At 33.7% G+C, this 24,266-nt stretch overlaps 1 protein-coding gene across 2 annotated transcripts in view; it reads right to left on the reverse strand.

The window, feature by feature from the left end:
- Positions 1-24,266, reverse strand: part of ZNF800 (zinc finger protein 800) — a 47,180-nt gene that overhangs the window by 18,532 nt on the left and 4,382 nt on the right. Inside the window, exons 3-6 of one of the 2 annotated variants that reach the window (XM_007982815.3) lie at positions 21,998-22,093; positions 13,438-13,581; positions 9,625-11,317; positions 6,305-8,085 (exon numbers count right to left, since the gene is read on the reverse strand). In XM_007982815.3, coding sequence (XP_007981006.1) covers position 8,085; positions 9,625-11,317; positions 13,438-13,581; positions 21,998-22,093 — 1,934 coding nt within the window. In that variant the 3' untranslated portion in view covers positions 6,305-8,084. Of the gene's footprint in view, positions 1-6,304; positions 8,086-9,624; positions 11,318-13,437; positions 13,582-21,997; positions 22,094-24,266 lie in introns of those variants that run through there. The other variant, XM_007982812.3, reaches the window with a different exon arrangement.

Here is a 24,266-nt window from a genome sequence, read left to right on the forward strand (position 1 = left end):
CCAAAAGAATGGAATGATGCTAGGCATATGATGGATGCTGGATAGTGTCTGTCATTGAAGGAACGAATGACAGGATATAAAGCAGCCATTGCACAGTAAGCCCAAATGTGGCAAGCACAAATAGAAAAGCAGAAACAATACTTTGAGGATTCACTAAATCACCAACTCAAACTGTGCAGCATAATTGTGGATGTCTGGAAAATAGCAACTGACACAGTGGCCTAATATGCTGCTACAAAAAATGTGATGGCTCTTTCTGAGTGAAAACTTTAGGCTGTCTATGAATCTACAAAGCCAAAGAAAGAATTATCAGGCAGTTTAGAAAAGGAAAGGCAGATACTGATCAAAAGACGTTTTCTCAGTATGGAAAGGACTGCTGATATTGCATGGACATAACAGTCAAGATCACAACTTGCCTTTCATTCTGTCACCTTTCAAAAGAAAGAAAAACATGTACACTGGAAAGCTCATCACATTTTAGGACTATCATCTTTTAAAAGATTCCCACCAAAAGATTCCTACTATGGGGCCCAGGGCCATGCTTTATGCCACTGACTCTGCCACCATGATCACAAGTGACAGGACCAAGAGAGAGCAACTGTCCCAAGAGCAGCCAATCTACAGATTGACCAGCAACCTATGAAGGGGCCTGACATGAGAGATTTGCCCAACAGGCAATGTCTCTAACTGGACTAATTAGATTTCCTCTTATAGGAGACTGAACTCAAGCTGTACAGAAGGGGAAAGTAGCTGAAAGACATAGAGCAGAGGGCAGAACGAGGCAGTTACGACTATATTGAGAAGACACAGGGTGAGGTAATTCATTTAAAAAAAAAATAAAGCAGTCTGAAAAGGACTAATAGCAGCAGAGAAGCAATACTTCTGCTGCTCGAGGGCAACATCCAGACACTAGAGTTGCATTGATTTCTTTTTTTCTAATTTCTGTAACACCTACCTAGTTGAAATCTGAATGGTGAAGACAAGTTGTACAATTACCCTTGGATTCCTATAAGGCCTGGTCACTCACATCTCCCATATTACCCCAAATAAAGTCTTCTAATAAAACTCCCCTTAGAAGCTACCAAGTAAAATTCTGTGCTTGCAACTCAAAAAAAGAGCATAACATAACATTTGTATATATGGGTACATATGCACTCACACACCTCCAATTAGATGACATGGCAAGCCGGATGGTGGCTGGCAATCCAAGCATTGTAGGTCTGACTTCCATCTTGCAGCATTTGTGGTTTGAACAGTGTTACTTACCCCTAGTTAACTGTTCTAGACAGAAGGGCCTCTATCCTGAACCTTAAAAATTAACACCTCCTACCATTACAATTGTGCACTTTGAAATTAAAAAGATATCCAGGGCAGTTAAATAAACAAAACCAAAACAAAACCAAAAACTCCTTTAAAAATTTCTTGCCCTTATGTATGTGTAAATCTGTTTGTGGCCGAATTTTATGGGAAATAAGTGAAGTTGTTCTCTTAGAATCACAATAAACAATAGCTGATTAGTCAAGATGGCCAGGTAAAGAAAGGAAAAATCGGAAAATTGGGAAGACGTTTTGTGGAAAGTATAACTTCTAAGTCCGGAAAATTATTCGTTAAGTTTCACTAAACGTGTTCTTGTTTATCTCTGGGGGCCTCATTACCCTATCATCCTCTCAAAGCCTACCTACACAAAGAAAGGAGAATGAGGCTAAAAAATTCTCAAACATCTACAAATGCCCAGTGCACTGCATCACAAGGAATTTGATATATATCTAATAAGCAAGAGGCATGCAAATAACATGGCTACTCTCCTACAGAAGTTTATATAAAACTACCCTAACATCTTCCTCCCTAACAACTTCTATGTTAAAACTGAAGGAAACTACATAAAAATTATTTCCCTAAAAGTCCTGGGTGGTTCATGTAATTCAATCATTTGTGCACACTATGTTCCTAATGCTTCACTATTTTTTTCTTAGAAGAAAAGTATTATTTGCTTTTTCTGTCCATCTAAAATAAAAGCTACTAGCAGGTACTTTAGGGTTCAGGTACACCAAAGTAAGAAGAGTTTCAACTGTTTTTAAAAACACTTTTGCACAGCTGGGAAAGTCTGACTAAAAGCCACAGTTCTATTTCTCAGAGCTAATTTATTTTCAGGACAGTCCCACAAACAGATGGGATTAAAATCCAATTTTCAAAACCTAACTTGTAATGAAAGCTAAATGCACCTAACGTTCATTTTGGTATAATAATTTCTCATCTGAAAATAACATCATTACATACTCTTGTACTGAAAATGTTGCCAGATTATACAGAGCAGGACAGCCAGATAGGATGCTCAAGCATCCAAAGACAGGTTGTTTTGTTTATTTTGGCTATTTTTTCAATCACAACATTCTACTGTTTAAACATTACAATGTTTTGCATCCCAGGAATATGTTCTCGCTACCTGACACAAGCACTTGAGTATCAGAAACATAAAGAAGCTGAACAGGTATAAGAATACCAGCATTTGATCTGAAGTTCAGAATGTGAAGAGTCATCCAAATCTAGGGACTCAAAGGTTCTCTGGAGATGCAAATTATGCTAGTCCCTGAACACTGACATTTCTAAAATCATCACCTTATCATTTAAAAAGCCAGATCAAAAACAGTCAGGTGTGAGAGTAAACTCTCTCAGCAGATAATGTAACAGTACTAGGGCCTTAGCTAAAATGTGGAGTACTGCCACAAATGACAACCATTGACAGGACTTTTAATAATTGCTATTCTCTTTTTATCTCTTCATGACACATTCACCAAAGAAATTTCTGATTCAGCCCAAATCGTGCTCTCCTGAAGAACCTTTTATTTCCATAACTGAATGCTTCCTTTCAAGCAGTACTACATTGCTACAAGTTTTGTTTCATCAAAATATTTTAGTATGTTATCCAATTAATATTTGCTTCATGTCAGTATCTTACACATGACCAAAAGTAAAACAGTTGTGTGATGAGACAAATAACTAATGCAAATGTTGAGACATATGTATTATTCTGGGGAGAAACCATAAAAACAAAGCCTAACTTAAAATCAATGTGCTTAAAACTCCCTAATGTCTTTTTCAAAGTAAATGAAAAATGTATGAGAATGATAAACTACTAGTATCTGACTAGAAGAGAATTAGCAGCAAATAACATAGTTGGTTGCCTTCACTGTCCCAATTAAATACAAAACCAGCAGATAAAATTGAATGTGTAGCAATAAAATTCTCATCTAATGCATAAATTTCTATGCACAATAGGTAAAAAATTCCATACTTGAATATGTTGTGCAAGTCACAGCAATATTATATAACATTTATTGTGATATGCCAGAAACTATTCTAAGTGCATTATAGGTATTTTTCATTTTATCCTCAGAAAAACCTATAAGATAAGAAATAATAGCCCCATTATAGGTAACGATAATCTCCCTTATAGGTAACTAAGGCACGGAAGGTTTAAGTAAACTTGCACAAGGTCTCACATAGGAAATAATTTATGGATCCAAACATTTCACCAACTAAAATTCCAGATCATTACTTTAAGCTGACAAAATGATAATGTACTAAATGTGCTTTGCAAATACTAAAATGTGCAAATGTAAGGTTGCACTAAGGGCACAGGTTTTGTCAGATCTAGTGTAAGTTTCTTACCAGCTATGTGAACCTAAGTAAATCACTGAACTTTTCTAAGTTTCTATTTTCTGTTCCGTAAAATAGGGATAATGAAAGAATAGGTTTTACTTCATAGAGTTGTTGGTAGGATTAGGGACATTACATGTGTAGATTTAGCAGAGTGCTTGGCATATAACAAGCACACCATAAATGTTCATTATTATTAGCTATTACTAAGAATTATCTTTCTTTTTTATAAACACTTAACACTGGTAAAATTTCCTAAAAATAAGTGAAATTCATCAATATTGAGAAGATAAAATTTTAAGACTCGAAGTCTCAATATACATGATAGTACAATTTAGAGATGGAAAAGGCTTCCTTGCCTCAATGCCATTATCAAATATTTATTTAAAGTGTCTTGGTATACATGAAAATGTGCTAGGCACCATACAAAATTATCAAGACAGTCCCTGACATCAAAAATGGACAATCAAGCAAATTAATTCTGCTGAGTGGACACAAACATCAAAACCTCCAACTTTGGGCATTTTCTCAAGCAGATGCACCTATGGTATGCTAGGTCCCTTTTTGTTTGTGGTGTTGTAGTGGTGCAAATATGTAGAGGAAGAGGCTTGAAAATAATAAGCCTCCCAAATTTGGTATGGAGCAATAAAGATTCAGGAGGAAATGAGCTGCATTTTCCACACTCTTACCCTTCCAAAAACACTTTAGCTATCTTGGTACTAATGATTTCCACTAAACTAGAAGAAATAAAGGCAAGGTAGGAGCTGGAAGCTCAGAGGAATAGGGTATAGAAACAAATTAGGAGGAGAGAAATGAATCTGGAAAGTTAGTTAGAAAAGCCAAAATAATTGTAGGTTTTAAGTGAGACATGTTTTTAATCTGCATTCTACCCATGTGTTTAACGCCTTAAAAACCACAGAACAGCTATTCCTGAAATTGCTGATCCTTATTCCTTTTCAATTTTATCAAGGATCCCTTTAGCTCTTAAAGTCAAAGAGAGACGAAAGGATAGCACAGAGTACAGAAGGATTTTGTCTAACAGCACAGCCAATATCCTGCCACATATATCTTAGAGCTTGGCTTCAGATCAACTGAAAGCCATGGCTAAATCATAATCCTGATAATCTATGGATTCCATTAGAAAAATAACTTCTCCAACTCCAAACTAGGGATCTAGAATACTTCAATGGGTCACTGCAGGAAACCTGGAAACATAATTTCCAAAATTTTTGAAGCATTTCTACCTCATTTTCAGAAGTCACGCTGTTTGAAGAGATCTTTTGCAACTTCACAACAGGAAATGATAGCCACTTGTACCTATCTCCACATGTATCTGCCATGACACCTATAGGGAAACTCCTCTTTCTATACCCACAGCCTCATGCCATAGCAAAATCATTAACTCCCCACTGCTGCATCCATAGGCTCTTTAATGCAAACTAAGTACAACAGACTATTTATTGACCATAAATATAATATGTTCCTTAAAAATCTGAAGGTACATTTCAACAACTAAAGCAACTTGTGTCAACCAAAAACTTAATTCATATATACAAAACTAGGCAAAAAACTAAAACCTAAGAATGGGTAATGCATACATTCTTCAAAGATTTCTTCTTAAAGAGTAAAGGGGAGGGGGAGGGAATGGAAACATAAACAAAAAAAAAATGGTGGTTGTGTATTCAAGGTATGTCTAGTGAACACCTGCCCAATGTCAGCTATACTTCAGCTCTCATTTGTACTATTCAAACTTATGAAGTTGAAGTGCAACCTACACCTGTTGTTTCTCCTCTTCCACCACACTTAGGAATGGAAGGCATCTTTGGGAAGGATGGTAAGTTCAATTCTATAGGAAAACTCTTAACTGATCAAATAGCAGCAAAGGTAGATATAATTTATAGCCAGATAGGTCTTACATAAAATAAGCAGTTTATGATGGCTCTTTGTGTGCTTTAATCCTCACTATAACAATAAAAAGTCACCTAAATATGTGTTTATGTAGCCTATATGCAGAAAAGCTTCCCACACAAACTTCTTAGGCCTCTTCTCAAGAGCCTTAAGCCTGAGCCCCTGAAACGACAGAGCTCAAGTCAAATCAGGAAGGATGAAGACCAGAAAGGAATACGAAGAACAATACTTTCTGGTCACTTGTTTGTTCTACCTTTCTAAACTGGTCCTAGTTCAGCTTCTCTTATATATGCCATTATCAATTAATCCAGCTATTATGATGTTTCCAATCTAATTTACTCAAGTACTGACACAGTGCTATTTTTCCTACACGACCCAGATGAAATCTTTTGACAGCCCTAGAACTCTCATTTACTTCCTCCTATAGATTCCTATTCTGGGGCCCCAGAATTACTACAGAGGAGACATACTGTGAATGGTCCTGTAGAAACAGGTGGGTAGAGTAAGGGAATTCTAGCAATGGGCTCCCCACCTCCAACATCAAGTTTTCTTTCTTCTCTATAGTATTTAACAAGCAAGCAGAGAGGAAAAGGCTGGCATACAAATGAGAGGATGCTGCAAAGAGCAACCCCAAGCTTTTTAGGAATCCTCATATCTTTTCAGGGGTTATCCGCATTTATCTGGAAAATATCTTTGGAATATGTCTTGTGTGTAGGAATGCATAAAAGATAACACCTTGCAAAAGTCAAACATATAGGTTTAATAATGTGCAACTAATGAAGATGGCTTATAAATGAAATACCCACCTACACATTTAGTTCCCTAAATATATTATACTATTAGTTATTAAAGTTAGATCTATAAGTACAAATTTTCAATATGTTGGAAAGTAAATCTGTTTTTAAATTAAAGAGAAATTATTACTCTATTTCTTAGAAATAAAACTATCAGAATATAATTCAAGTGTAGCTGCTCATAGTCACTGAATAAGTTTAAATTTGATAATAAAACATTTAAGTTTCAACCAATGCACCTTTGCTGAAGCACATTTAGCTGAAATAACTTCGAGTCTGGTTTATTTCCATCACATATAGTACATTTTTCCAACAAGAACATGTACATTCAATATAGAACATTTCCAGCAATAGTTACAGTCTTTCTAGTTTCCTTTCACAGTATATTTTAGTGCAAAGCACTGGGAAGGTAAATGTTTTTCTAGCTATAGAATCATTTTATTAAGACCTTGTGGATCTTTAACATTTTAAAATTTTATACAAAAAGTATATAGATGGACAGGGTCCCTCCTAAGTACAGGTGTGAACCTATATAAAAACATGGTATATTTTCTGCTGTACCTTTTATAATTATAATTTGACACAAATAACTAAAAAATAAAATATTCCCTAAAAAGTACAAAATATTGATACACAAAAACCTGCCCAAAATTTCATAAAGATAGATGTATTTCTGTTTTTCCTAAAATCTTGATTACAAAAATGGACAAGAATTAATCATTTTCTAAATTTTACAGTAGGAATCAAATATTATCTAAAGTGGTCCTTTAAGATTTTTCTTGGGAGAAAAAAAAATCAGGGCTTACACCCGCATCTTCCTTTTGTAGCAATATTTAAGGAAATAAAGTAGTATCATAAGAAGTGGTTGTGCATGGATTGTCTGCATCCATAAAATATCAGTAAGCTATTTATTACCTTTATATTAACATTAGTAAATGTGTGGTCTTTAAAAAAATAGGAACTGAAAAATAAGGTTGCATCTATCATTAAAGTGCTTTGTATAAAATTTAAAGAAAAATAGGGGAATGTTTAATTTTCATAAAAACCTACATTTACAAGTGAAAAATTTAATAATCCATGCATGAAAATGAACTGGAACTTTCCTGTAGTATATATTTTAGGATGAAACTTTCAAACTTAAGTGCTGGAGAACAAGCTAGAAATAAATGGATGTAAAAATAATTACAAATATTTAGTAAGCTAAATATTTATAATGTGCTGATACTATTTTGTCTTTTGTTCCTAACATATAGTCACTAGAAAATCATATATCTATACAATTCAGATGAAAATGTTGCCAAATAAAGTGAAATAAAACTAAAATCACTAAGATATAAAGTCTTTGTCAATTAAAAATTGATATTTTCTTCAGGTTGTTGATCACTTAATCAACAAATTGTTTAGAGAACAAAATTTGTAACATTTTTGTAGAAACTGTAGACCAAATGCACAAGGTCAAGGGCAACCGGTTAGCTGATGGACTGTGATGACAACATGTAATGTCACAGCTACTTGAAAGTGCTGGAATAGGCAGTGCCTTAGAAACCAGTGGTTAGATGGTTATTATTTTAGTCAGAAAACAGCAGTTATAGTTGAATATTTAGAAAAATGTTTCTCTTTTTTTTCCTCTTAGTACCATTTGAAGATGTTTAGTGGTTCTAACACCAATTTAAAGTCTTTCCACAAAAATGAACTCCAAACCTTTTCGTACATCACTTGAAGTTATCTGAGGAGAAATGGGAATAAATGAACACTTTTGAGTTTACTAATAAAACCTTGTTTTTAAAATTACGCAACAGTAAATTACTTCTAAAAGATGGTTTCATCTCAAGTTTTCCACACAGATAAAAAAATGTGTGATAATCAAACCACAACATTTAACCTACACAGCACTCAAACTAGTATTTTGCTTTAGAACCTGAATCTGAAACTAATTTAATACTCATTAAATACATTAAATGCCTTAATACAAGGGACACAGGTACAGAAGGTGAACTTTTAAAATACATATAGACTTGCGAAAACAAGTATAACGAGTCTACTCATTTTATATTGCATTTTTAAAAAATCTCCGTTTGTTCCAAAACCCTCTTTAAAAAGTAGTATTTTTTGGCAGGGTGCGGTGGCTCATGCTTGTAACCCCAGCACTTTGGGAGGCTGAGGTGGGCAGATCACCTGAGGTCAGGAGTTTGAGATCAGCCTGACCAACACGATGAAACCCCATCTCCACTAAAAATACAAAATTAGCCAGGCCTGGTGGTTCATGCCTGTAATCCCAGCTACTTGGGAGGCTGAGGCAGGAGAATTGCTTGAACCCAGGAGGCGGAGGAGGCAGTGAGCCGAGATCGCACCACTGCACTCCAGCCTGGGCAACAAGAGGAATACTCCATCTCAAAAAAAAAAAAAAAAAAAAAAAGCAGTATTTTTCTTTCTTCCAAATATGAATTTTAATTTTACTTTTCTTACAATGCACAACCACAAAAAAACCCTAGTTAACAATATTAACTATGTTAAAATTATCACCAAAAAGTTTATTAAAAAGAGAGGGAAAAATAAGAGCATCTGAAACCTAAATAAGCATTGTTTCCATAGATCAAAACTAAAAAACAGTAACTAACACACACTCCCAAGGAGAAGGAAAAAAAATCCAAACTTCTATTTACCAACTTTCCCCCTTTGCCTGGAAGCACTATGTTAAAAGTAAATGATAAATGCTAATCATTTTAAATTCAATTTGGGGATTTTTTTTCTGAGTGCAGCACTTTATTTAGCCGTCACAGATTAATTTTTACAATAATTACAGTGCCTCAAAATATTTTTTCCTATAATTATCGCCTTCACAAGTTCATTCTAATATATTTAACTTTCCTACAATTCATTAATTAGTAGACTAAGTCACTGAATCAAATTAAACCTGTGCAAAGTTAGTTAAACAGAAGACTTCTATTGTAAACATAAGCCAATATAAATGTATATATTTTACAACATTAAAAGGAAAGCACTGACCCTGTGCCATCTACCTATAACTAATTGCATTGTCCTGTGGAAGATAAGTTCTGAAGTTAACTTTTGTTCCCAAGCCACTGGAATAAAGGTCACTGAAGAGGTAAATGCAATATGCACATTACTCTTGCAGTTCCCATTGCCATGAGATATATGGAAGCAAACGTGTTAAAATGGAACCAGCTATAAATTATGGTCAAATGATTTTTTTTTTTTTAGTTCGATGGGGGGAAAAAAGCAAAACTCTGTAACTGTTCCTCACCAGACAAGAGCCTTAGATCTTGTACTTCGGCCTTTGGTTTTGTTTCCTTCAGGTGAATTGGAAGCATTTGCCTTATGAGTTTTCTTATGATGTTCAAGATAAGTCTTTTTGGCAAATGCCTTTCCACATTTATTGCATCTGTGAAGAGAAAAGTTTTTTGTGACTTTTACTTCAATACCGACGTCAGCTACTTCATACTTTTTACTAGGAGAGTTAGAAGTGCCATCATGTTTTGAATCACTATGTTTTGCTTCGTCCCTCGAAGGGCCTCTTTTTGCCACTTTATTTAGAACAAAATCAATAGGCTTTTTTATAGCTCTGATCTCTAAACTGGCTGTTATTTTCCCAAGATAACGAGATGACTTTTTATGAACCACAGTTATATGTCGTATCACATCGCGTTTCCGACGAGTTTCATAAGTGCAAAGAGGACACTTGTAGAATTTAACATAAATGTTATTTCCATCTGTGTGCAACTCGATGTGTTTAGTCAAGTTCTGTTTGGAAGTAAACTGACGTTTACAAAGTTTACAGTAAAGTTGCTTAAAGTCAAAGCCAGCTGAAAGTTTTGGTTTTCTGGTTTTTTGCTGGCCACCTGCAGCCGACGGACTAGTTGATTTAGGGCTTTCAGAGTCTTGTTTAACTTTATTTTTCTGTGCTGCCGGTGTGTTCTTTTTTTCATTTGAATGATTTGTTCCCTTTAATTCATTCTGTAGAGAATGGGTAATGGAAGGGGGTGAAGATTCTACAGAATCTGCTGGTTCAACTTTAACTTTTATTTCTGAACTGTTGGCAGTATTATTAGGGCCTTTCTCTCTTTTAGAGTTTGTTCCAGAAAGAGTTATCTTGTGGACAATTTGCATATGTCTTTTAAGCATTATTTGTGAACTATATTTCCTCTTGCAAAGGAGGCATTTGCATGCAGTTAAATTGTATTCAGCCTTTGAAGACGACTTTTGTTTTCGAGTCTTAAAAGATTTTTTAGGAGAAATAGAATCCAGGAACAAAGGTTGCCCAGGCTTTGTTGCTATATCAGGAGTAATTGAATCCCTCCTTAGTCCTCTATGAACTTCATCAAAATGCCTCCTTACATTTGCTTTTGTAGCAAATGATTTACAACATACTGGACAACTCCTACTTAATGGAACTAGAACATTCTTACTGCGTCCTTTAGAGGACTGGTTTGGATTCTTTCGTGTTTCAATGTACTTTTTTAGTTCTTCCATCTTTTTCTTGTGTACTTTTCGAATGTGACGGCGAACACCTCGTCTAGAATTGAATTCTTTTCTACAAAGACAACATATCAACTGGTGACCAAAATCAGAATTGTCAGAAGTTTCCAAGTCAGCCTGTGACTCCTGAGGTTGTTCATCACATGTAGGTGCAACTTCATCTGTAACAATCTCAACAGGAGGGGGCTCTACAGTTTCCACCTCTGTATCTGTAACCGGTACTGTTTTTGACTGTTCAGTGCTCGCTTCCTGTATTTGAACTTCGGTTTGTTCAGGAGTACTGCTTGACTCTGTGACTTCAATAGGATTATCAGTCCTCGAAATATATTGAAACACTGCATTTTGATTAGTTTCTATGGGTTCTAGCTTAATAATATATTCTCGTTTGTCCACACTTGGATATATGGCTTCTAGGAGATCATTTATGGCTTGGCTTTGTTTATCATTTACATCAGGAAGGTCTGTTAAGGAAAAAACAACATTTTAATCTGAAGTAATTAGCCTGCTCTAGCCCTCTAATATTTTAAGATATATGAACCTCTATCTCAGAATCTATATTACCAGTTTATTTTTATAAGAGCATTATCTACTTTTCAATATTCTACAAAGACAAAAACTAGTATTAAACTAAAATTTCCTTTAATTTAAATTCTCATCATGATACACAAAAATGTTAAGGAACATATATAATCTGAAGGACTACTTTTGCTTCAAATGCACTTAATATAAAATATATAAGCACTTAAGTGTCCTAAATAATGATATTTCATATTTAGTCTGAACGTTTTAGACTAGCAAAGGCAACTCAAATTCTCATAACTCAAGATAAAACAGCATAAAAATGTTACTACATAACCAAAAATGGTATTTTTTAGAAAACATAACAGCATTCCTATTAGCTTAATCCATAATAGTCTAATCTAATCTATTTGAGCATCTTATGAAAATGAAAGATTTGTAATAAAATATGTAAACATAAATGGGATGATGTGTAGAAGTATTTGCCAAACTCAGTCCTATTACACGTCTTCTTAATATGACAATTTTACTAAAACAAATGATTAAAAACTATACAGATTTATTTAAAAACCATAGGTAATTTTATTTCCTTGTACAATAATTACACCCTCTACAGGCAATCAACTATCCTATTGTAACAGAGTTGTCTAACACTGGTTAGGGTTCCACGTATTACTACTCTAAAATCTAGCTACAAATTTAGTACCAAATCTGGTATCTATACCAATCAGGAAGTGATTCAATCTAGCTCTTCTAATCTATTCATCTGCTTTTTAAGATGAATCAAGTAGTGTCTATAAGAAAAATACTTTCACAAAAGTATTTCTAGAATGAGTATTGCCAAGACAAGTGCACAATAATCTAGCAAATCCATTTATCCATTTCACTCTATAAGTTAACTCTACAACTAAAAAATAAATAACTACCTAAAGACAAACTAATTTTCTACTAGTATTTTAATTTAAAGTTTAGATTTGGAATGAATCTCTACAGACTGCTTTTTAATTTATATCTCAATGAGAGAATAGAAAGATCAAATAGTAGTAGGAAAAACTTCCAGGTAAATATAAAATTTTTATTTAATCAATGCTCTATAATATACTTTAAGCCAGCTTCATTATAATTAAAGCCATACTTATTTGGAGATTGCATTTCATACCGATCCCAAAACGGTTATGTTGAAAAATGCACAGAATCCACAATGCATCTATGATATCAGACTGACAAAGTAAGTTCTATATTTTGTAAGTCAACAAAGAGTTAAATCCCTAAACAAGAAATAATAAGGTAACCCAATACTGAATTTTTTTAATTTACATTAATTCTTTAAAGAAAAAAAATACCATTAGACATATTGCCAGCTTAATCACACAAAGACAATATACTGCATTCAAAACAAACATTCTATTCCAGAAAGACTTTATATTAGTCTGCTATCTGCCTTTATCACATAAAGTTATACTGGATCTCAAGTTAGCCTGTAACATAATGTAATTTCTGAGAAAATGACTTATATAAATTTTTCTGAGAACAAAACTGATCTTCAAATCAAGACCTAGAAAACACTAGGAAGATTAACAAAGACTTTTTGATGCTCTCCACCATTCCCAAGAAATGAACAAATTTACCTCATTCTTTGTTCTTTATTCCCAACTTTCTCATTTACTTAAGGGAAATCTAAATAAGTGATCAATCACATCTGGTTGCAAGTTGTTAAAGAAAAAAGGAGTAAAAAGAAATATCTATTTATGGCCCATATAAACATGCTAAAACAATATCCAATATTTTAATACAAATAAATATCCTCTTAAATCTAATCTCTTAAATGTCATCTTTAGGAAAACCCAAGTGGAAAGCATTGATATGAAAGTACCTAAGAAACTGAATGTAACATTGAGTCAAGTATTTAATTTTATTCTCCATCTCCACCTAAAAATTATCTGTAACTAGACATCATTATCAAATTATCAGTAACTAGATACCATTTTAATGCAAATGTGTAGTTGCAGTATAAGAATACTTAGCTGTAAAATGCATAACTGAATATATGAAAAAAACTTACTGTCATCCATCTGGAGACTTGGTGGGCAGTAGAATTTTTTATGGGTAATTAAATTTGGTAATCCTCTGAAGAGACTGCGGCATAACTTACATTCAAAAATAGTGTCCACATCTTTTAATAAAATATGCTTAAGTTGTTTAGTTCCTGAGAGAAAAAAGAAAAGAAAAACTCAACACAAAAGGTAAGTTTAACGTGTACTTTTAAACTGGACTATACTGTTGACAGACCAAAAGCGCAGTTACTCTTTGAAAACAAAATATAGGCATTGCCAATTTCTACCACAGTATATTTAGAACTACGTTATAGACTAAATTCTAAGCAAAACTCTACTATCATTTGGAAATCAGGACAACTAAAATTGATGCTTCGTTCCCACTTCAGCAGCCAATTAATTCTTGATATATCCCAAGGCAGTGGTTCCGACATGAGGTTAATCATTACAATGAGCTGGGAATAAAGATGTGCACAGCCCTCCCCTAGAGGTTCTGATTTAATAGATTTGGAGTAGGGCAGAAAAATTAAATGTTCCCCCATTATTCCCTGGCAAACTTTTTGGCTGGTTCTTTCAAGCTCTTTTCTGTATAAGGAAGTAAGCAAGGAGTTTTTCAATACATTTTCCCCTGATTCCTTAAAGAAAGTCAAAACTATATGACAGGATTGCCTGTGACTTTTCTTTTTAAATTCAGTTCAAATTACTTCAGGTTCTGGGCCAACATGGGATTATGGCTATTTAACGTGATTCTCTACAAAGTAGAGAATCTTTGTCCATAGTGAGACATAATTTTGAACTTTGCTTATGCCTCTTGACAGCACTATAAATTCATTCAAAGCCTTTCTCCCTTAAAACACCCCAATTAATTATTGACATAATCACTAGTTTAATGCCTATCTTCTCTATAGATTATACACTCCAAAGCAGCCAAGAATAAGCCTTATTTACAAGTGTAACGTATTCAGTTCTTACAATGCTCAAAAACTATTTGTTGAAGAAACGCTATTAATCTACGGAATCTAAGTACTATGAAAGAATATCTTTAGGCAGAGAAAAAATAAATGGCAAAAAGCACCCAATCTTTAAAATAAAAACATCCATCAGAAATAAAATACAAACGAAAGGTCTTTAGTCACTATTTTCCTACAGCTCTTTGCCACAGGTAAGGTGGCAAAACTGATCTGCAGTACTTTACTAATTAATGTACCTTTACTTTCCTCAAATTAAAAATTTTTTTAAATGACAATATATTGACTTGAACAGGAAAAGACCCAAGTACCCTGAAAAATATCCTTAAGACTGTCGAGGTGCAAAGTGTTGTGTCATTTAAGCAGCATTTAACCATTTAATAAGCACTGGGACTACTAAAGAGTATCAACTATCTTAGAAGAATAATTAATATAGTAGGGTCTATAAAAGTTAAATAGCTCAGATTCAATCTTTTGCAATCTGTTTACATTTAATCTTTGAAGTGTATTTTATCATTTTGAAAACGATGATAAATCATTTCCCCTACCCCAACATACGCACACGGGGTGGGGGAGAGAATTATTGTTGATCCAAGCGTTCAAAATTCTACTGCAAAAAAGTTACCAGGTTATCACAACTTTACTAAGTCTTGAGAGATTCCAAATCTGATATTATCTACTTCTGTGACCTTAAAAAGCTTTATAATCTTTGTACTTTGGTTTACTCATATTGTAAAATAGAACAAACCTAACCAAACCTAAGCAGAAGAATTATTAAAGAAAATATGAACCTAAATCCCAGGGAAATTATATACTTGAGTTTCTACTGGAAAAAATGTATAGAATAAAATAATTTCTACCATTTCCCAAATCCAAATCTATGTTTACTTCCACTAGTCCTTATTACCACAAAATCTGAAAATATAAATTTAAAAAGATTCAGAGAATAGCCTGAGTGTTTTTCTTTACATAAAAGTAAATTCTCATATATATATTTCTGAAGTCCATTTCACATTACAAAATATCCTGGCAATGGACTGCTAATATCTTTAGTTCATAGTTAACTTCATAAGTGAGTGACAAACTATGAGAGGTAGACTGATTTTAGAAAATGCTTTGGCTCAGCCTCTCTAATTGACCTATATATAGTTCTCAGGAAGTGTAGGTGAGTATAGTAGCAGTGGGAAGAAAACAGGAAACTTTTGTACACTGATTCTAAACTACAAAACCTGCTAGACCCATAAAACAGATTCAGTTCTGCCTTTAAGGACAGTCAAAAAAGATTGAAGAGGAACGCCAAAACATGTGAACTAGGTTTAACTTAAGAATTCAACTTAAGATTTAAATAGGATACATGTACATGGCTGCAGATTTAAAGCATAAAGCAATCAGTCTGTAAACAACATGAGGTTATACATAAAAAATAGTCAAGTGTAAAATATAAGACTGCATCCCTAAATCAGACATATCACTTTGCCTACTAGTTTCTCAATCACAGAAAAATAAAGAGGCTATCAGTTTCTTAGCTAGTCCTAATTATACAGTTAGTTATATTCAGTAGGGACTGTATATTTATTCTCAATAAACATCCAAAAAAAAGTGTTTGCCTCTAATCTTAACTAATCAATCTTAATTATCAATCACAAATGCTTCCCCTTACCCCCGCCACCCTCTCTCCACACACACACAAAGAGACAGAGAGAGGGAGAGGGAGAGAAAGTGTGTTATTGTTGATCCAAGCAGTCCAGATTTCTTTCAGGTCCACAGATACACCAAATGTTCTCTTTCCCTCACTTTTCAGGCCTTCGCCTGTTTTATCCTCTCTGACTATAACATTCTCCCACTTTCCTGATCTGATTCACTTCTAATAATCCTTCAGATCCCAGTATAGATGTCACTTCCTCCAGGAAGCCTTCAATAATCAACTTCTTCTGTTTTGTTGTTGTTGTTTTTGTTTGTTAAAAATCCTTCACCTACACTCTCATAGCACCCTAGACACCTATACTAGCTTATCCACAATTTTGTAATTCATTACTTTTCCATATCCCCATTAAACTGGAAGATTAGAACAGAGAAGATATCTCTGATGCTCACCGTTACCCCAGCCCTCAGGATAATGTATGACTTACATTTGCTAAATGAAATACTACAGAGCTCTATGTATAAAAAAACCTTCTCTAAAAATAAGATTTTTTTAATCTATGTTAACTGAGGAGTCAAAAATGAGACTTTAAAACTTTTCTAATTCCACTTACATATTTAACAAATGAGAAAAATAAGGTATGTCTCAGTCCACAAACAGAGATAATAAAAGTTTTTCCCTTAGTTTCAGTCACTATTTAAGATTTTGTTATTTTTTCCCATGGAGACGGAATGACTTTATTCAAAGTCAGCTACAATTTTCTGATTGCTCTGCTCACTTACAATTGGACACAGCCAACTGTAAGTGCCTCTGTCAACAGCTAAAACTTCCTGTCACCTGAGACAACAGACACGGTCATCTAGATAGCAACATAAAGTTCATCCACAGCTCTGGATGCTGAGAAACAGACAGCCATGCTGACTTCCTTCTTCTTTTCCTATATTGCTCTCTTTATTGCCTTAGGGTTTTAAATTATCTTAGAAATCACCACTTACTGCTTACAAAGATCAGTACCTTTCAAACATCCAGCCCTCCAAAGGAAAGGCTTTTGATAGCTAAAGATTAATGACTATATATATTCCAGATTTTCACACATAATAGGTGCTCAATAAAAACTACTTAAACTTCATCAAGGGTTTATCTTGTGTTATTCTTTAATAGCAAGTGCACTGCATGTACTGATGAAAATGTTTAAAATATGTTTTCAAAAGGAATCAGTATTCAATTTTACATTAGGTTGGGTGGCAGTCACATTACAATATGACAATATTAATTCTAACTCTTCTATGCTAGACAAAGATAAGGTTTCATTTTCTTAATGCACTGACATTTTGGTCAATGCCCATTTTAAGCGATGACAAGAATGTTTCTTAAATGGTATACTGCTTGCTTACTATTGGCTCAAACATAAACTCAATCTTCTTTAGGATGACCACTTAATTACACTATCATCCAAACACTGCAAGCAAATAAATGTACGTTCCTCATCACAACTCCTGAAGGAAATTTCTTATTGATCATCCTTAACATAAGGATTCAAAGATACAAAGAAAACTTAAGAAATTGAAAGTTTTGTCCTAAAACTATCACCTATAAGGGTTGGTTAAAAATATATATATGTGTTCATTATACAGCACTGCCACACACCACAATAAACTTATAAGTAGAATAAAATTATCTTATGGCGGCGCCTACTTTGGGAATCTTTTAGTTTAATCTAACAAACACTTATTGAGCACATACTAAATACCAGGTACACTGTTACTCACTAGAAATATGAAAGATACAGTCTTTCCCCCCGCTGAGAAACTCACAGACCAATATAAACAGCTGTTGTCTTGGGAACGTAACACCAGATGACATGCTTTGAATATGAATGTAAGGAAAACCAAATCTACTTTTTTCTTATTAAAAAAAAAAAAAAAAAAAACAAGTCCCATTTTAAATTTCCTATAACTGCTATGTAACAACAAGAAAAGAAAAAGCCATCGTAAGTATTGCATTCTCCTATGTACTTCAGAAAAATCATGTCCACCCTACGCTTTGCCTTCAGAATCAGGACTGAGGCACCACCATTCAGTCAGAGATTAAACCAATTGCAATTAAAGTTGTTTTAAGGAGGGGAAAAAAAAAAAAAGCCTAAGTTAAATGACCAAACCCAAATTTAGAAAGATAATGACAGCAAACATCACATGAAGCTAATTCTCATTTTTCATTACCATACTATTAAAGTTACAATTTATTCCTCCCTGAGTCAAAAAAAGAGTTCCCTGCACGTACTGCTCTAACATATTCTACACGTAGAATCTTTTTTCTACAAATTATACATTTCTCTTCTTACAATATTATATATTTCAAGAATTTAAAAAGAAGATGTCAGCTTCATATTAAAGACCAGTCTTGAATACCATACAAAATTATTATCCTTCTCTTTTCCCCTCATTTTTCTCTGTCTAACCATAGGGGCATTCCATAGTTCCTTTGCCTCTAGCAGACAACTAAGAGATTCTGAAAGAATACTGAACTCAACTAAACCAATTTAATAAACACATAAAAGACATTTAATAGACATGTAAAGGTAGTACACTTTTTATCTTCTATTTAAAATTTTGTTTTGGTTTGGGGAGAGAGGTCAAAGAGGAAGGAAGATAAACTGAAAGTGTTATAGAGAGGAGGGAAATTGAAGACACCAAATTACAAACATGATCCTAGCAGGACAACACAGCCAAAGCAAGACTACACAAAGGGTAAGGCACAGTCAAGGTAGCACAAGAAACCAGTGGTTCAGAGCAAACAGCAGGCCTCAAGTCAGCCAATCATCAGGAATTTCCAAGAGGAAACACTGCAGCTGCAAAACACACAGGCTTCTTAAAAAATGAGGCATCTATCTATGGACTGATATCAACAATAATTGACTCTACAGTTAATAAAGCAAAGGTACACAAGAGTATGCAGAGTCAGCTACCATTCGTGTTAAGAAGAAAATGAGGGATATATGTTTGTATATGTACAAAAGGTCTCTGGAAGAAGACACATAAACCATGTAGCAGTGTTGCCTGAGCAAAGGGGAACTGAAGAACAGAATAGCATAGAAACTTATTTTTTCCTCTATACCCTTCTGTACTTTACTATTTAAAATCACAGACATGTATTACTTATAAAAAGAAAAACCCATTTATTTTAAATTTGCAAGTTAAGCAGACTAATAAAGGGATACCAGAAATCCATAAGAATTTGTCATTTCAATCCAAGAAAACAGTTCAAAGCAAAAGCTGAAGTATCAGGCAAACAGGATGGGTTAAAACTGGTCAAGCAGTCAGCATAGCACACATGGAGTGGTGGACATTAAAAATGAGTCAACTCCTTCATAAGACAGAACCTTTTATGAACTTCCAGCTTGCATAGGAATTAACACCTGGTCATAGACAGCCCAGTGTAGGCAGAAGGTGAGACATAAAAGGAGATGATACAGCAGCTGAAGATAACTATCTGAGCTTGAAGATAAAGGTAGATAACCTAACATGTTACTACTGTTCAACCTGATTTATACCCTGTTATGACTTAACTGATTTATACTCTATAGGTTAACAAGAGCAAAAGCATGGACTTCAGGGTTCTATCTTCAAATATCTGTCAAAGATATCTAGCACCACCAGGATAGTTCTTTAAATGCAATGTATGTGACCTAATTGTAATGGAAAGAGTCTAGAAATAGATGAGTCATTGAGGGTGTACTTGGGAGTAGAGTGGAATAGGAAGAACAGAGCCTCAAAGCTAGAAGGGATCTCTGTCCCCAAGTTATACAGTCCAGACTTCCGTACCATTCTCCCAAGGTTTTAGTATCAACTTAAATGCCTTAGTGCTACAGAAGGGCTACCATAGTAGACATTAGATTAACCAGAAATGCAAGAGATTACTATCTTGAAGATATTAAAATTTCTTAGTTACAAGATACAGTAATGAAGTAAAATAATTTTTTAATCCAAAATTAGTTTCTTTGTACCACTCAGCATATTTCTAAATCACCTCTAACTTAAACTGTTGTGTACGCAGAAAATTAAAATAATAGTATTTTCAGAATTTGCCTGAATAAAATATAACTCAAAAGGCGAATTTGCTGATATCATTTTAAAAGGAATGCAATTCAAAACATCAACATAAAATGGCTTTGGAATTGTACCATTTCAAATTACCTGTTTCACTGCCTCACTTCTTTAGCTAAGACAGTAAAAATACGACAAAAAACAGAGAACAGATATGATCACAACACAGTAAGAAAATAATTAATTTAATTTTTAAATATCTGCCTTCTAAAAAAGACTCCAAAAATCTTTTTTAATTCTGTACCCCCACAGATTTTGGGTACAGGTTCTTGTTGAAAAGACAGTTTTTTAACAAGTCAAAGCACTTATGACTTAACTAATTCTAACTTCTTAATAAAAAAACACTATAATAAACTAACACAGTATAACTTCATTAATTCCAAATTAAGAATTTTAAAAAATAAACCTATAACAAGTAATATTACTAAATATGAAAAGCTATTGCTCTCATTTCCATGGTATGAGAAAGAACCAAAAAAACCCTTTAAAACTCTATTCTAAAAGTAGCTAAAACAAACAGATATACTATTTTTTCTGTTATGCCAGAAATATAAATACTGTCCCTAATAAGTAAAATTCTATTTTAATTGAACTTATCACAACAAAATTTGACCTATAAATTATCTGTTAGTCGAGTGCAATTAATTATCAAAAGTAAAAATCAAACAACAAAAAAATCCCTAAAATAGTTTATACCACCATCCAATATAAGGATAGGCACTTGGTATACACTCAATACTTCCTAAATTAAATATAGATAAAAGCAATGCCATGAGTACTACAGATGAAAAGTCTAAGAAATGGATCTTTTGGAGAGTCAGAGAAAAAATAAATGTTTTAATTTAGATTCTACTTCTTAGAATCCTAAAGTAAAGCAAATATATGATTCCCCCTTTATAACAATTTAGAAACAAGCATCTCAAAAAATTTCTCATGAATACAAAACAAGTAGTTACATATGAATCATTTTTTCCTTTGAACCTCAGAAATTTTTCATTAAGGTAGTTAAGATTTAAAATAATGACGAGGTATTCTAATCCTCTAAGTGTTCATCAGTCATATTTATTTGCTTGTTCACATTTGAGTGAATAGTCTGCAATGTCAGAGAAGCCAAACATACAAGGGGTGGCCAAGTGGATTATAGGAATCACAGCAACCTAACATCTTACTGATAACATAGGGATACTAACAGTTCCCAATCATTTTACATGTTGTAAGTAACACTTATTTTAAAACACTGGATTGCAATTACACAATTATATTTATTATAAAGCTAATTCTTATTATCAGCTAACGAAAATAAAATCTAAGCAAATGTATCTGAAGATATCAGGGCGAGAATACTGTCTTTCTTCTATCTTGTGCTCTATTAAAGATACCAAAACTCCACAAACTCAAGGGTTAGGGAGAAGGCGGCGAATCACATAAACATAAATAAGGTAATTAATTTAGAACAAGTGACATCTCAGACATTCTAAGCAATCTACTGTACCAAAGCTCATGAACACCCAGAATCATTTACTGCCTTTCGAGAGTTTACACAAAACATGCCACAAGATATCAGTGGATCTTTAAGAAGTGCTTTACCAGAAAATACACCACATAATATATTTCTTTAAACCATACTAAACAAATATATTTTAAAATTAATATACCATATATAGTACTGAAGAATAATCTCTAGATCAAGTCAATATTTATACATCCACTTTTTTAAAATATGAAAATTTTAAATATTCTATAAAGAAAGCCAACATATACATTTTAATGTTTTTTAAAAATTACTTCTAAGGACTTCTAGGTAGTTTTTAACTACTATGTGAAGATTGAAAAATACATCCTAAAACATTCATACCTGATCGAAAGCACTCAATTATTTGTTGAATACCAGATTTGGATGTCTGTAGTGGTTGCTGTAACAAAGGAGGATCTCCAGGTTCCAGGATATAAACTACATGGAAGACAAACACCCACCCCAATCCCCACAAAAAAAGGGTTATTTAAATCATTTACTATTAAAGTAAAACAATGGCTTTCTACAATTACATTAAGGATAATCATACTGGTGCCCGCACACACACACATATATATAATATGTAGATATACATGTAATTAACCATCATCTTTGTAAGACAAAATGAAACAATGGAGAAAAAAACTAAAACTATTCTCCATTAAAGGCTAAATTAAGGCTACTTAAGGCTAGATATTAGGTTTCAATACAAAGACCTTACTATTTTTGTATTATTTAGTACACATTCTTCATGTTTGCCTTTTTATTCCCCTTGAAGAGGAACCACGACATTTAATCAAAATTCTAAGGCAATGGTGGCCTAGCCACACTTCATAAACCATTCCAAAATTCTTTGGATAATCTGGTATAACTCTGGATATTTATGAGCAAAATGTCAAAAATCACTGCCTAAAGAAATAACTGAACAAGTGCACAATGATGGATGCAGAATAATGTTCACTGTAATGCTCTGCAGCACTGTATATAATTGAGAGAAATTTCAAACCACTTAAAAGTCTCTTAATAGTGACCAGATTAAATAAACTATGAAATGTCCATAGAACAGACTTTTTCATGGCTGTTAGAAAGGATGAGCTAGTTCTATGTGTATTCACAACAAAGCATGGCAATAATTGTTAAGCAACAAACATAGGTTATAGAATATGATCCTATTTACATTAATACATAGGTACATGCAGAAATTTATAAATTTAATATATATTTGTGTATATGTACAAATGCCGTTAGGGTGGATTTTCAGGGATGATGTTTGCTTTCTGCCTCACACTTCAATGCTGCTTCAGAGTCTGGTTTTTAGAAGTATGCATTTTAGAAAGGACACATTTTTACAATAAGTAAAACTAATCTTTCCATTTTAAAAATTTAAAATTTCATTTTTACATAAAGAGGTTTATATTATCCCTAATTCCCAAGATTCTCAGATTTGTAGTATAGATACATACTAAATTACAGTAATATGAATAAAGGCAAAAGAAAAGGAAAACTGGGTTTCTTCATCAGTTATCAAATAGAGATGGTTGTGATGGAGAAAAACTGACCATTTTAATTATCTCTTTTTTAAATATGCTATAATGTTCTACTCAACTATGACCATCGTAACGCAGGACCATCCGCTTAGGGTGAGGAGAAATGAAGGGTGATTTCAACAGTGTGTGCTACTCTTGCTTCAGGGTTTAGGCTTGGACAGTACTTAGCTTTCTGATAAGGGGGCTAAACTAGCCTACTGTATTATGTATATAGATACAGGCTTAGATTCTCCTTTATGCTTCAAATTTAGTGCTCAGTGTACACAAACAAGAAGAATGATGTTTTGGCACCAACTCATTTCATCAAGCAAATTTTCCCCAATTTTAAGAGACACTTGGCCTGGTGCAGTGGCTCAGGCCTGTAATCCCAGCACTTTGGGAGGCTGAGGCAGGAGGATTAGTTGAGCCCAGCAGTTCAAGACCAGGCTGGCAAAATGGCAAGACCTCATCTCTACAAAAAATACAAAACTTAGCCAGGCGTGGTGGCTCATGCCTGTACTACCAGCTACTTGGGAGGCTGAGCTGGGAGGATCACTTGAGCCTGGCAGGCAGAGAGGTTGCAGTGAGCTGTGATCACGCCACTGCACTCCAGCCTGGGCGACACAGCAAAATTGTCTCTAAATTAATTAATTAATTAATTTAGGTGTATTTTAGATTAATTAAGAACACACACACACTCATTTTGAGAATGTCTGACATTGGCACTAACTGCAGTGATTAAGAACATAAGAATCCAGACCTGGACTGTCTGTGTTTAAATTCTTTTTCTGTCATTTACTAGATACAATTAGGGCAAATTAAACTCTGATTTCTCTTTTCTCAGATCTAAAATAGAGATTTTCGAAGTACTTAAATTACAGGGTTGTATAGGGGTTAAATAAGCTAATGCAGGTCAACTGCTTAAAACAGAATCTGGGACATAGTAAGTGCTCAATAAACATTCTACCATCACTATCATCAACATGTATCCATCAATTGCTTTCCTGATACCAAAAACTAAAAAATCTTTTTTCAAAATCAAAGAGAATTAAACTTCTTAGGAAAATGGAAGTTTGTAAACAGAC

This window comes from Chlorocebus sabaeus, chromosome 21 (genome assembly GCF_047675955.1).
Source record: "Chlorocebus sabaeus isolate Y175 chromosome 21, mChlSab1.0.hap1, whole genome shotgun sequence".
Classification (NCBI taxonomy): Eukaryota; Metazoa; Chordata; class Mammalia; order Primates; family Cercopithecidae; genus Chlorocebus; species Chlorocebus sabaeus.